This window comes from Penaeus vannamei, chromosome 34, assembly GCF_042767895.1.
Source record: "Penaeus vannamei isolate JL-2024 chromosome 34, ASM4276789v1, whole genome shotgun sequence".
Lineage (NCBI taxonomy): Eukaryota > Metazoa > Arthropoda > Malacostraca > Decapoda > Penaeidae > Penaeus > Penaeus vannamei.
Window position 1 is genome coordinate 7281409 of NC_091582.1, and position 15000 is coordinate 7296408.

At 33.8% G+C, this 15000-nt stretch overlaps 3 protein-coding genes across 3 annotated transcripts in view; 2 read left to right on the forward strand and 1 right to left on the reverse strand.

Moving 5' to 3' along the window:
• Nucleotides 1-46: 46 nt before the first annotated feature.
• Nucleotides 47-2335, reverse strand: LOC138868054 (CCAAT/enhancer-binding protein zeta-like; the record flags this gene model as incomplete). The annotated part of the gene is given in 3 exon segments (XM_070145518.1): nt 47-166; nt 450-752; nt 2214-2335. Coding segments are annotated over 3 exon segments (426 nt in total), but the record flags the coding sequence as incomplete, so codon positions are not given.
• A 356-nt stretch (nt 2336-2691) lies between these two features.
• On the forward strand, nt 2692-11818 carry Cog2 (conserved oligomeric Golgi complex subunit 2). Its single transcript, XM_027373266.2, has 13 exons — nt 2692-2859; nt 4868-5101; nt 5379-5494; nt 5727-5907; nt 6096-6272; nt 6424-6542; nt 6909-7029; nt 7680-7819; nt 7990-8233; nt 8498-8765; nt 9544-9826; nt 9937-10117; nt 10247-11818. Exons 1-13 carry the CDS (start codon nt 2776-2778, stop codon nt 10340-10342), a joined length of 2244 nt encoding a protein of 747 aa, XP_027229067.2. The 5' UTR covers nt 2692-2775; the 3' UTR covers nt 10343-11818.
• A 1489-nt stretch (nt 11819-13307) lies between these two features.
• LOC113820881 (xaa-Pro aminopeptidase 3) overlaps nt 13308-15000 on the forward strand; it is a 19659-nt gene continuing 17966 nt past the window's right edge. The window contains exon 1 of the mRNA XM_070113415.1: nt 13308-13398. Within this exon, the coding sequence (XP_069969516.1) occupies nt 13338-13398 (61 nt within the window). The 5' untranslated portion in view covers nt 13308-13337. The remainder of the gene's footprint in view (nt 13399-15000) is intronic.

The following is a 15000-nucleotide window of genomic DNA, read 5'->3' on the forward strand; positions in this document are numbered from 1 at the left end:
AAACCAGTTAAGGCGACCTTTACCTGCTCTTGTACTTTAGTCCATTAGCCCCAATCAAGGGAATTGTTCTAGGTTTATATCTTTCCCAGAGAGACTGAAAATTCCTTGGCTCTTCATCCTGATTTTGAGAAACTCTTGTATGGACATCACCTGCAACAGTTGATGCCTGATGGAAATAAAAATTAATTCAATATATTTCTGTTCTTAATCACATGCCATCATTTGGTTATTACAAAGATTTTCTTCTGTTGATAACTTGTCCAAAACACTTATGTATTTTAAGAAAATAATTATAAATCTAATCAAATTATACATATCATATGCCATAAAGTAATATTAAAATATTTATGTTCTAATAATCTGAATTTAAAATGTATCAGATAACCTGAACATATCAAAATATATTTCAAAATATGACATATTTCAACAAGTTTTCTTCAAGACCTTACCCCTTCAATTGTATTTGGAGTTGTGCTCGAAATTTCATCATCTTGTAGCTTGCGGAATTTGTTTTTATTCTTTTTTACTTTCTTTTCTACATTTTTAGAACCTTCAGCAACTTTACTCTCTTTATCTACAATTTGTTTCATAATTCCTCCATTGCTTATTTCCTCTCTAATGGTCTTTTCCATCTTCATGACTTTTTTCCCATGTTTTCCCTTTTTCTTTATTTTTCCATGTTTTACAAAAGGAAATGGTCCTCTTTTTGCTTGTGTGCAGCTCAATGTTGCCATGGTTGAAAGATCCTTTACCTGTGGGGAAAAAAAAAAAAAAAAAAAATGTAAAAAGCTACAACCAAATTTCTTTAACTATCACAAAAAAATATTGTATCCGTCATTGTGTGCTGCTGTATGTCAGTGTCAATAACATCATTCTCTGTTTTACATAACATACAGAGATATTTTTATGGGAAAAAACACATTTGTTGTCTATCCAAACTATTCATATCAAAAATTAGAAAAAATGTGTAGCAATTACATCCTGAATCATACATATGCTAGTCCTTAATCTCTTGTTTTTAGATATATCTACTACAAATGAATTAATTTAGATTTTCCTTATCTTTGTGCAGTTTTCATGTAAATATATATCAAATTTACGACATGTCAATATGCTAATATATCTTATTCACCAAAGATGCAATCTAATCTTGCCATGGTATATTTGGACTTGAGTATGGATGGCATGTGTTCTTATCATGGTAAATCTAGGCCATGCCAAGGAATGACTGACCCACTCCACTGCAGTGAAGAGCAACAGCCTTCAGGGTTAAATTGTCTTTTTATATAAAGGAAACAGCCACAATATAAACTGAAAGTGAATGTACTGTTTTAAACTTGTCCAGAGCTTATTAGATGAAGATAATAATAAAAATGTTTACATTCTTTTTCAATTCATATTATGAATACGTTCTCTTTCCCCTTTGAGTAGACATTACTGGCTTTGTGTCTGTTGTCTTTTTAATGAGATTTTTGCAAAAAAAACATTAATGAAATCAGTAGAAACGGAAGCAAGATTAAAAATCTCCTAAGCAGCAAATAGTGGCTGGCACCCATTGTAAATGAACAAAGCCTGGTCGATTACTTAGTATCTAGTTAGAATTCAGTGTTCAATGGATTAAAGGGACCGTTCCAGCTGTTGCCAACCTTGCTCCAGTTATTTGATTCCATAAAATCACACTTCTATTCATATAAAACTTCAAGCATTCACTCCCTTCATTGAAAAGATAGACTCCCAAAAATCGAAACTGCTCCCAGCAAAAAATCCCAAGTACTGATCAAAGGTATGAGATTTTGGGCCTCCTTAATGCCACAAGTGATTAGGACCACAACTATCCCTTGCATTCTAACTGAAGGACAAGGTTATACAACATTCAACATCTGGCCCCCTTAGTTATATAGAATTTCCTTTTCTTATTTCATTTGAGTCCGACTGTTTCTAATATGCACATCATGGTATCTATGACAAACTATGTGCAAGTAGAATATTACTAAAATCTTGCGAACTATAACTTTTTCCCCTATAATTGTACTTGTATACATCATAAAATAAGTACAAAATACATTTTAGTGTGCTCTGAAGAACTCTGTAGTACAGGAACTTTACTTACTGATTCCCACCATTAATTACAATACCAGAACAAATGAACAATACAGTGTCATGCTCTAGCCAGTTATAAGGCTTCGCAATGTACACCCGTATTTGTACATTACCATTTTGTATCAAATTTACGCTCTTCCTACTCCGTCCTCTAATTCACATGCAGTTTATCGACTGTGATACTCGTGGTGCTCCGATGTAAACAAGAACACCAATCGTTCTTTTCAGGAAAGAGAGATGTAGCAAAGTGTTTTTATATCTTAACCTCATTATTGCAGTTAACCGACAATTAGTTGTATCTACTCTCACTTATATTTATTTCATCTTATTTATCTTTGTTTGGGTGACTTCTATAGATGTACCATTTAATAATATTAATATGTACATGGCAGATCTGTTTTAGTCCTGATAATAGAACAGGACGATAGGCATTAAAAGGTTACAAACCTAAAGTTTTTTATGATAAACAATCTTAGATTCATTCGATAAGACCATTTATTATCATAAAAATAGTAATTCGTACTTTGCCTCAACATATTTCAACATTTTTCAATTCACAAGGAGATCCGCTGTCAAATAATATCGTAAGCACGTAACCTCGCTGCGACCGTGGCAGTCTGACAGTATGAGTGAATAAGAGAATTTGACACCGCCGACACTTCAAGTTCACATATCATGGAAACAGCAGCTGAAAATTCTCTTCCAGTCCATTTATATGGAACGTCATCATTATGCTTCGACAAAGATGATTTCATGAAGGTTAACCTCAAAAACCTTTAGGTTTTGTCATAATTTTTGTTAATCTGATTGGCTATCTCGTTCGAAAACACTAAAAGGTTTATGCATATCTTATATTTATTATCTTGGGAAAAATAGGATGATATTTAAGTAACTGACACGAGCAAATCGCTTGACAAAGAAAGAGCAGTAGTATAGGACGCAAGAAATGATTTTCAAATAAATATGCAAGGGCTAATCAATCTCCAGAAAGGAATCCCAAGGATGGCCGGGAAATAAGTGGCAAGAGGTTTATTCGAGTTTACTACGCATTAAAGACACAGATGAATCTAGTAGTGATGTATCACATTTGATATATACTATTCACATATTGTAGCTTTTGTCTGCAACAATGTTGGTAGGACATTATTACTTGGAAGTGACTATGGGTACAGCTGAAAGATCCCCGCCTGAAAAAAAAACCCGCTGAAAAAACCCAGTTGGTGTTCTGCGCTTGCATGGTAAAACAAACAAGTTGGCAGTGTCTGGACATGAGAAGATAATACCTCTCTCAATTAGGTTAGGTTAGTGCTTATTATCCGGAAATAATGTTTACATGTGCATATGCACGTATGCCGTACACCTAACCGCAAGAAATCACCGTCCACATAATACCGGCCTAATTAGTCTGATGTGGTATCAAATTATCTTTGAAGCTTCTATGCCTTCTTAGGAATGGCAAAAGACTGATAAACCTTCAACATTAGTAATCTTGCAAGATAGAGCTTGTAGACGTCCATGGCAATGTACTGAAAATTAAAGGATTGCAATTTTGCAAGAGTTTGGGTAATGATTAAGTTTCCAAAAGCCATCTTTTATGAGGCAAATAATATATGCAAACAATAGAGGGAATAAACCTGTGAGCAGGAGGTTTTTTTGGCTTTATATATGTGTTGCTGGTGTGAAAGACTGATTGTTTGACAATGAGCCACTGTTAGGGTTGTGGCCATCAATTGTTTGGATGGCAAATGCCAGGTATTTTACTAGAATAAGGATTATATAAATTATTATCATTATCATTATTGTTATTCTAGACGTAATTGGTTATTAGGTGTTCTGCCCTCCATTGTATATAAATAGATAAGTAGCAATAAATGCACAGCAGAAGAATTGAGATAGGCCTGCAACAGGCAAAGTTTCCGTGCCATTGTATCTTACAGAAACTCATTTCCAATTTCCCCCTCACTTGAATTGGATACTGTGATGAATCTAATCCCTAAAGACCTATTCACCACAGTTGTTTCTTATATCAGAATGTGTAAACAATCCTGTTTGCCATGATTGTGGAAGTCCTGTTCAAAACTGGTGTGATTTTTTCCAAGATCTTTTCATTATGAATGAAACATATGTACAATCCACTAATATATCCATTTCATTTTAGCAAGTTTCCACAATCTTTTTCCTTTATGTGGCATCACTGTTTGTGTCTGCAGATTATTTCTTTTACTGACAACTGCATTTTTTAGTCCTCTACAATTTGCCCTACCTTAGTGCATCCATGCAGTAAAGATAAATACTATTTATATATCTAAATACTTATAGATATATTTGAATACACATTTCATTGTTTTGAATGATAGGAGAAGTGATTTTATATGTATGTTATTTATATATTCAGAACAGCCTTTCAGTTTTTGTTCATATGGGTGGGGTAACTGTGAAAACTTAAATTTTGCACTCTGCTGACTCAAATATACATTTTCTGGTCCATAAAGTTTAACTTTCCTAATGTCTGCAATCAAAATTTCCCTTTGTAAAGCACAAAAAATCATGCCTTTTTACAACTGGGTAGACAGATAAGCTGAATTGTTCAGGTTTGGAGGTTTACAAAAGAGAAATGGAAGTTTAAATTTATTGATTAGGAATAACATGAAAAAAGGTGATTTGAAAAAAATAGATATACTTATCTACTTTGCATTTTATACATTTATAATGCTTTTATATAGTTAACTTTTTATTTCTAAGTTTTGACTGTTCATTTCCTTTTCAGAATGACTTTTCAGTTGATAATTTTGTCCGAGTTCACCAGGCAGCTGGAAGTGGAGGCCTGGAGACTCTACGTGATGATTTGGGAGTTTACTTGAAGATCCTGCGTTCTGCTATGATTGAATTAATCAATCGGGATTATGCTGATTTTGTTAACCTCTCAACTAACCTAACTGGCTTGGATAGACTGATTGAAGCTTTAAAAACCCCATTAGGACAGCTACGCGAAGAAGTGTTGGTGGGTAGTTGTCATTTCTGTTGATGGATATGAAATGTGTTGAAATACAATTTCAGTCATTTTCAGAATTTTTCATATACTATTTTTTTTTAGCATTTCCTTCAAAGTTTCTTCTCGCTTTGCTGTAATATATTCAAGAGAGCCCATTTTTTTGCCTATCAGATACAATTTTTAAGAGATGTCTCTCCCTTTCAAGACTGATGCTTTGTGCACCATCAGTATGTGTTAGGGAATTTTACGGATATGCCTTACATATGTATGTATGTGTTTTTGACAGAGTGTAGAAAAATTACTGGATGATGCGATAACTACAACATCCCAGGATTTAGAGAAACGACAAGTCTTTACGAAGCAAAAAGCTATGTTACACAGGCTTACCCAAATATCAAACAGGTACTTTCTTAATATTGCAGTTGATATTGTTTTGTTTTTGTGAAAAGAAAATAGAGAGAGAAAGGGAGAAACAATAATGATATACATATGTATTTTCTTATTTGCAAATTACAGTTGTACCAATTTGAAATATCAAACTAATGATTTCTTACTTCTGCAGCCAGAGAGAATTATTAGAAAAAAAGAAACCTCTCCCCACTTGCATATTGCATTTCTCTTTTATTTCTCTCAGATTGGACCGATTAGAGGCTCTCTTAAAGTCTGGTGGAAAAGAAGGGAGAGAGACACTGAATGGGTATGGAGAAGGAGGCGAAGAAGGTGATCTTGTTGATCGTTTAGCAGCTGAGGTGAATCATCTGAACTTCTTGGTGTCACACTGTGAAGGATCAGCTCTCCTGGATGTTTGCAAGCCAGTATGTTCCTTAATATTTGTGCTTGATGTAGGAATCCAAGAATGGCCAAGATCATTGTAAACCTCTTATAAAGAGTGATTACACAAGGGCCATGAATGAGAAGAAATTAATCAGAAATGAAGATAAAGGAAAAATCAGAATAGTCATTTAAAGGATGTAATAATTGATTTACATTATTCTGTTCACAGAGAGTAGCCAAAGTCTGCCAGTTCGTTGAGCATGGCTTGGAACGAGGATTGCGTGAAGGAGTTTTGAATAAAGACCTTTCCCTACTAAGAAGAACCTTGAGGACATATGCAAGTCTTGGTAGTGTAGCACATGCTCACCAACTTGTCAGAGAACTTATCAGGAAAAGCCTGGAAGATGTAAGCTTTTGTTATAGTTTTAAGCTTATTGAAGCTTAGTCTCTGATGCCTTTTTTGGATAATTATTAGCATTAACAAGTTTAAACATTTTAAAGGAACAGGGCCATTTTATATCACTATCCTTGCTCTTGAATTTTTACATTTCCACTAGGTCATCAGTGATTCAGCATTGCGATCAGATCCCCGAGGTTTACCAGGAATGTATGCCAACACTTTGAGCTCTGTAAATAATGTGTGCCAGCCACTGCTCCAAGTCACCACTGGACAAGGGTTTGTAAACAGTCTTGTGTGCTTTAGTTAAGAATAAGTAATTGTCATTGCTTCTTTTTTGAGGTAAAGAATTTAATTAGATTGTCAGCAGTAATGGGCAATGAAATAAGTATATGCATAGTATATATGGAAATATATATATTTAGAAACATTAGTGGTGTAGGGATTTAGTTCTGTAGTTATATGGGCTTGAGTCCATGCTGGGGAGCATATTAGATTATTGATGTAAACTGTATTATTGTGTTGCTATATTGTGTGTATATATAGTTAAATGATGTATCTCTTAGATGTATGTGTGTGTGTGGTGGGTGTATAAATTAGAGCTTTAGTTAAAAGTCTTATTTTGCAAGAAATTCTTCTTTACAGGTCAAATGTGGTCAGAGGGTATAGCTTCTTGATGAGATCTGCATGGCCTGAAGTTGTTACAGCACTAGAGACAGGCACACCACACATCTTCAATCCAGGAAACCCAGCTGCTTTCCATCAGGTGAATAAGGAGATGAAATAAACCCAATCACAATAGGATTTCCTCACACCATACTGAGCCATGTAGTGGGTACAATCAGCTACTTGCAAAAAAAATTAGAAGCATAGAAAACATTCAGTTATCCAGTTCTGAACCAAATTCATGTTGATAAATGTAGAAAGGTATGAATGAGAATGAATGTCTTCACAGTACAAGATATGTTTTTGACGGGTTTTGAATATATCTTCATCAGAAATACAAATATATCTTTTGATGAAGATATATTTGAAACCGGTCAAACACATTTCTTGTATGGTAAAGATGTTAATTCTCATTCATACCTTTCTATATTACCCAGTTCGCTTTGACATTTGCTGCAGCATAAATGATTATTTTTGTTTAGTGAGGTAAAAAAGGTTTTTAGCTTAGTTTGGAGAGGCTATTTCTCCTCAGTGTCCACAGCTATGGCACATCAACTGTGGGTGCTCAGCTTGTAGTTTTGACCATACATGATGTGGAAGGACATAATCTGTTGTGAGTGGTTTGATATACAATACATTTTCATTTCATTTGTGTTGCGTAAAGGGTGATGTTCTGATTGACTTTAATTGTTTGTTTTAATTCTTTGGTAAATATTAGTTTTACTGATTTCGTGTAAACTTTCTTAACAGAGATACCTGGAAACTGTGGAATTTTTAGAGGCTTTTGAAAAGCTGCTTGGGAGTAAAGAAAAGATTCTGGAGTTCCGAGAAATGCTGGAATACAAGAATTTCATGGAACACTGGAATTTGCCTGTTTACTTTCAGATCAGGTTAGTTACTTTTGTTTAGTTTATTTTTCAGATTTGTTTGCACCATCCCTAGCAAAGGAAATAATATTGAATTATATCACCGGTCATTTGCATAGATGTCTGAAGAATTTCACCTTTTGAATGTAGAATATAGAAATATATCACTGAAGAATTTTATATTTTGAATGAAGGTATCAAGAGATTGGGCAAGTGGTTGAATGCAGCTTGAGCCAGAACACAAGTGGGCTGACAAGAGTTACCAGTAGCAATGGGGATTTCATCTTCTCTGCCACTCAGACTGTTTGGGAGAGCCTTCTCAAATGCTACTCGCTAGAAATTTTTCTGCCACCTCTCCTCCATCGTTTCTGGAAACTAACACTGCTGATATTATCACGTTATAGAACATGGGTTGTCACTGTAACTGACAGTATGAAGGCAAGTATCTTGTATATGCTTTGTTTTTAGTCCAAAAGCTCTTTTTTTTCCTTCTGTTTCTTTCCCATTTTTTTCATGTGGGTAACTCTGTTCCCATTTTCTTTTTTACCTCATCTTGTTCTTTCTCCTTTTGGGTGTTATTCGCTTTTTCTTTTTCTCTCAAATCAGTACTGGAAGATTTTACTAGTAAAGTAGATTGCCTCCAGTGAATATCAATGCAAACTTTAGTGATTCCTTGGCTTTATTCATGATTGTGCTTTTCAGACTTCAAAGTCATCTGTACAGACAAGCAGGCCTTCTGGATATGGACCTTCACCATCCAAATCTCAAGACCAGTCAAATATAGCAGGGGATAAGGCTGGTGATGCAACAGCAGAAAAGCAACAAATGCACATGCCTTATGATAGAAATTCAGCAGTATGTTTGATTCATGACATTCAGAAGCTAGCCCAGATGTTGACTCTCTTGTATAATCAGGCCATTGAACCTAAAGTGTGTTTCCTCCCAGCTGATAAAGTGTCTGCTATCAGAGGTAAGAAAATCTGTTGATGTGTACAACAGTACTTTATTTTTTATGTCTAGAAATTCTTGTTCATCTTTAATCCATTAATTGTAAGGAGGCATTTACATGCATGACATGTCTGTATATCAGTTTTGTTTACACATAGATGGTTCCACCTACTTTACCTGCTTACCAGTTTCCATTCTCAGAAGATTTTTTATTGTTATTAGTATTTTGATAACATGATGATTACAGTAGCAATAGTGTGAGTAGCCCATTATCAAGATTGATAGTATTTGGAAAATATTTTCCCCAAATAATCAAGGAATTAGGAAATCAGGTGAGGTCATGTAGTGCCTTGTAATTAACTCTTTGGAGACTGAGCACTTGTAGATCCATCTGCATATAAACAAAATGCACAAAACAAAACAACAATAGGTGGTATAATTAGCCAGTGATTTAAGAAAGTTATGTTTTTATGGCAGAACCATGATATAGATCAAATTAAAGAAACATCATTAGGTTAAGAGTTTGTGAATTAGATAATGACTAGGAATACTCATTAAGGTATGTCTGTACCTGAAAGCATGACAAGTATATAATATATATAACTGCATATGATATTGTTTTTTCACATAATATAGGATTAGAAAACATGTGTTTGTAATTCTGTCATGAGACTTCTGGTTATATATAAAAAAAATATGATTTTGCTATTTTTGTTACAGATCTGTAAGTGTAGTTTATCTTATGTCTGATTGGGGTACGAAAAATCTTGTAATTTCAACCATTTTCTCTATTTTTCCAGATGAATTATCTGACCAAGGTGTTAAATTGACATCTTTAATCAATGGTCTTAGTGAAGTAATAGTTCAATCTCTGGTAGAGGCAGCAACTAGTTCTCTAAGACAGGTTGGAGACACACCAAGACTGTACCGTCGAACAAACCGTGTTCCTCCCACAGCTCACCAGCCATACATTGCAACAGTTGCATCAGTTCTGACCACATTTAATAATGAAACAATAGGAAAAGTTGATTCTCAGATACTGATTCACTGGCTAACCAGAGTCTGCACAACTGCATGTGAACAGTAAGTTATTACAGTGAAACATATGATGATGTTTGGAATAAGTATTGCATTAGGAGAAATAGCAGCTTGAATTGATTTAGCTCTGATAGAAAACCATTTCACCTTTCCAGATACAAATCTCTAACTTATGATGTTCTGAGTTCTGTTCACAAAATGGAAGAGAGCTTAAAACGTCTAAAGCGTGCAAGAGACAGAGGAGCCCAGGGAGGTGCAGAGGTCACTGGGGGATTATCAGATGATGATAAAATTCGCATGCAAATCTGCCTTGATGTTGAGTTCTTTGGAAATCAGGTACAGGAAATTTCTATCTTTCTTGTTCATACATTTGTCATTGCATGATTTCCTTATATAATATGTGATAAAGTGGAATGATTTATGTATGGTTCTACACACTGTCTAATTCATGGTTTACCTTTGCAGATGAAATCCCTTGCAATTGATTTGGACAGTGTTGATTCATTTGTCAGCCTCCTGACAATGGTGCAAAATGCTAAAGATGGCAAGTTTGTGCCATAGGATATATAGATATATTTGTATAGAGTTGTATATATTTATTTTTTGTCTCCTGTATTGCAATGTGTATTGTTATTTGTGATAGTTGCAATGAACTTAGAATACTGAATAGATTGTGATTTGTTTTGAAACAAGCTGGGAGTTGGTGCATTGTGTGTGTTTTCTTGCACTGATTATGTTACAGATGTGTTGTTAGTATGCTAGGGTACACTTGCTAAAATCATTTAAATGCTTATATTAGATAAAGATTGAAGAGATAAATCTGTTAGGAAACGATATGGTTCTTACAGTCTTGATGAGAGAATTTAAGCCATATGTGAACTTGAATGCACAATCATTTTGAATGACTGTGATTTGGTTAGTTATACCCCCTTTGCATAATTTGTAATTGTATAACTGTTGCAAATCAAGTAAAGAATAGATTATATGTATATATAGGTGCACATCATTATTCAGAAGATCTGAGGAATTAATCAAGAATTATTTATTCATACTTTATCAGGTAACCATGTGGCTATAGAACTTGGAAAAATCCAAAAAAAAAATAATAATAATAAAAAAAATAGATGGATAACTATTTGTGTAAAACATTCTGGTTTTGAGGTAATGTCACCATTACAAATATATATTTTGTCCTAATACTTCTTTGATACTTTAAGTTTTCCTGACCTTTTCTGTAATCAACACTACCTTTAATTCTCGCTATACTTGGAAAATGAAGATTAGGTAATACAAGATACTCAAAATGAAAGTACCCCCTTTTCTTTAGATTAACTAATTTCTGCCAGTTACATGTCTCCACTAGTTATTTTTATGAATTTTGTTTGCACATAATTCCACAAGTGCTCAGTCACCAAGGAGCCAGTTAGTAGGCCTAAGTAACCTTATTTGATGTCCCTCTCTTTGAGTTTTAGGGAATTTTTTATCTAAATGCTATTGATATTTGTCATTATTGTTATTTACATTAAGAATTATGTTAATAACAACTACTAGCAATAGATATTTTAAAAATCTTTCTATGTATCAAGAACAAAGGTGATTATGCACTCATGAAGTCCAGCAATATGTAAACAATAAACTAAAATCATAATGGGTTTGGCATGTATTTAGCCATCCTGGCATCAGTGGGTAATTTTCTTGTAGACTTACTGCTTAGATTATTTACATGACTCAAGATTTTGGTAGAACTTCAATAGAATCTTTGCATACTACCAGGAATCTGGGTCTAAAAGTTGATCATACCGTTTCACTAGATCAATTTACCCATCAGTATTTGAAATCTCTGTTAGTTATAGATAATCTTTATAGAATTACTTACATATTTTTGTTGCATTGGGACTGCACTTGAACACCTATCGTATATCTGAAAAGAAAAATAAGTTCTTTTACTTAAATTGTCAAGTTAAAAAACTAATAAAACATTAAATGTGATTAACAAGTTGTTGATGATATGTGTACTTTGCAAGTAATTGCCTGAAATAGAGGAAATAATGGTATAAAAAAAACCATTTTTATTGTGAAGATATTTATTCTAATTTCTCTTTATTCCTGTCCACCTGTTGTACTAAGAATATATTCTGTTGTGTTTCTTCATTTGGGGAATATATATTTTGATATAAAAGGCAAAAAAAAAAATTATGGAATTATTATTATCCTAGAGAAAATATTTATATTATGCGGCATATTTCCTTCCAGAATTAGTTTAAATCAAATATTTAGGAAGAAAATGTTGCCTCTTGAAACATTAAAAATCTGTTTCATGGGTGTGAAAAATGTAAATATTCTTTTGATGAATGATGATGGAAAGTAATATTCATGTATCTTGCATTCTGTAAGAGAATGTGCCTGCATAAAATATGTACTATTCAAAAAAGCTTAGACAAGTTTCACACTTGTTAAATAAGATTTTAACTCCCTGTAAAGGATGTGTGCTGTATAATTGAAAACTCATTTATACCAATTTTTAAGACTGACTGACACTTGGATATATGAAAAGGAATTAGAATTGTTAATGAGATGTCTTAGGTGTTGTGTGTAAAAATGATACTCTTCTATTTCATATACTTTAGTTCAGGAAGGGTTATTTTTGTTCTATTTAGATCCAAAATTAGGGTCTCTTGTTTTCACAGAAAAAAAAGCTTGTCAACAGGTTATGATATTAAAGTGACATTTTTGTGATTGTATTTCATCAACATTGATTATGGGATTCTTTTCTATTTGCAACATTACAGATTCAAAAATTAGATTTCCTCAAAGGAAAACCCTCCAATGTTATGCTAATGTCTTGTTATTTTTAATTATAACTGATTTTTTTTTTTTTTTTTACAACAGTGGAAAAAGTTATATTATAAAATATATTTCAATAAATTGGACATCCAGAGTTTGCACAATTCTAAAAACCTTACCTTAGGCAGTTTAGTCACCTGTTTCTGTAAAGAATGAATTTTAAAAGAAGAGTAAAAAAACAAACTTTATTTGAATTTTCTGTTTTTAATTACTTAAAAAAAATATTGAAAATAATGCAACTTTAACAATACCAACATTGACAAGTGTAAAGCTTCACATTAAAAACAATTGTATTTAGCCTGTCATACATTTTCATGTATGTGAAACGGCAGAGACCATCTTGGGTACATTAAGTCACACAGGCATTTTTATGTTTTACATTTGTTTTACTCCAAATAAAAAACAACAATTATTTTCCTCTTGATTATGTATATGGCTGAACTGTAACGTTGACCTCAAGGTAGGAGCATTTTTGCTTCACATGACTTTGTTTTCAGTATGACTAAGATGTCTGTACAATGAAAATAATTTTTTTAGATAAAATGAAATCAGAGAAATATAGCTTCATTTTCAGGTTTAGTAGGTTTCGTAAGAACTTACAGTATAAAAAATGATTAATTATCGGGAACAAAGTTTGAAAGTCCCGCTCCCCGTTGCATTGTGGTATCATCGAAACAGCTGATCGTCAAAACAAACCTTGAAGGTCTCGACTATGGATGTATTTAGAAGGTCGTGTCGAATAATTGTTGATAAAACGAAGAGACTTTCAACGAGTAAGTAAATTTATTTGGCTTAAGACTTGTTAGTATCACCATCTGTGGAACTTGTAAAAACTGATTTAAAAAGATAGCCAGCAGGGTAGAGTTGTTCTGAAGTCCATTCTAAACCTACGCTTTTATGTGCGTTCCTTCCTTTGCGACTTGAGCGCACTCCCACATACATATGCATGCATATACGTGTGTTTATAGACACATACACTATTATGTATATATACATACATACATATATATATATATATATATATATATATATATATATATATATATATATTATGTATATATATATATGTATATATATATATATATATATATATATATATATATATATATATTATGTATATATACACGGTAAATTTGGTGTATTATTGGAAATGCAACCCCACACCATTTTTGGGGTGAATAGAATTATTTTCCAATAGCTTTTGTTGTGTTTCAAATGAATCTAGCACTCATTTCCTTCACAAACAAAGCATAACTACAATATCGGTCCCTACAGCTAGGGAAGGTGTGATAGGACTACACATTAGGGAATTTCAAGAACTATTGGTAGAATACTAGCATAGTATATTAACAGATTTCCAGGTTGTATAGGGGGCTCCGCCATATTAAACTTCCTTTCAGGGGGGGTTGGGGGTACTGTTCCCTCACCCCCCACCTGGTCTACAAAATCTTCACCTCATATATTCCGACAGGATAGAGCCCAGGTAAACCAGGTATCTGACACGTTTTCAGTAGATTTATGGGGCTGCCGCCCCCCAACCCCCACCTGGTCTGCAAAATCTTCACCTCATATCTTCTGGCAGGAGAGAGCCCAGACCCAGAGACAGGTTAAACCAGATCTTACCTTCATCCTCAACTCCAGACGGGCCAGGCTGCAGGACACTGGGATTGTCAGGGTATTCCAGGTCATTGTTGACAGGAATTGCGAAGGCTTACAACAAAGTTACACTGCTTGCTATGTTTTGTTTTTTGAATCCTTTTCCATGCACCACAAACCCACAGGTCTGTTGTTTCTGTAATGACACGATGTCATACATTGCGAGTATTATACTTCAACTAGCAGTAAACTGTGATCTCATAGATTTAGTAAGCTTGCTTCGTTATTTTGTTGATATTTCGCAATGAAATCAGAATAATTTTTCTCACTACCTACACACTGTCTAGCCATGATGGAACTGATTTGAATTTCCAAAGGCTTCTCCTAGGCCCAACTTGTATGGTCACGTGATGATCTATTCCATATCTGATTGGTTCTGTTGAGTGTCTACGTTCATGTCATGTTCATGCACGAATCTAATTGGCTCATCTGATTTCCCTCACATACGTCATCTGCTACAAAGCCATCTGATTTCCTGTCGCTCTTAACTACTTTTCGTCATTTTGTCACGGTGCTAGAGGCAGAAGGTTACTGTGGTTCCTGGAAATTGTGGATTTTATATCCTCTGTAACACTGTTATTATCAATTTGTGCAGAAAATGGTATACAAGAAAACTTTCATAGAATGATGTGTTCTACTACATGGTAAGCTCAGATCTTTAAATAAGGTGTGGGGTTGCATTTCCAATAATACTATACATATATATAAATATATATATA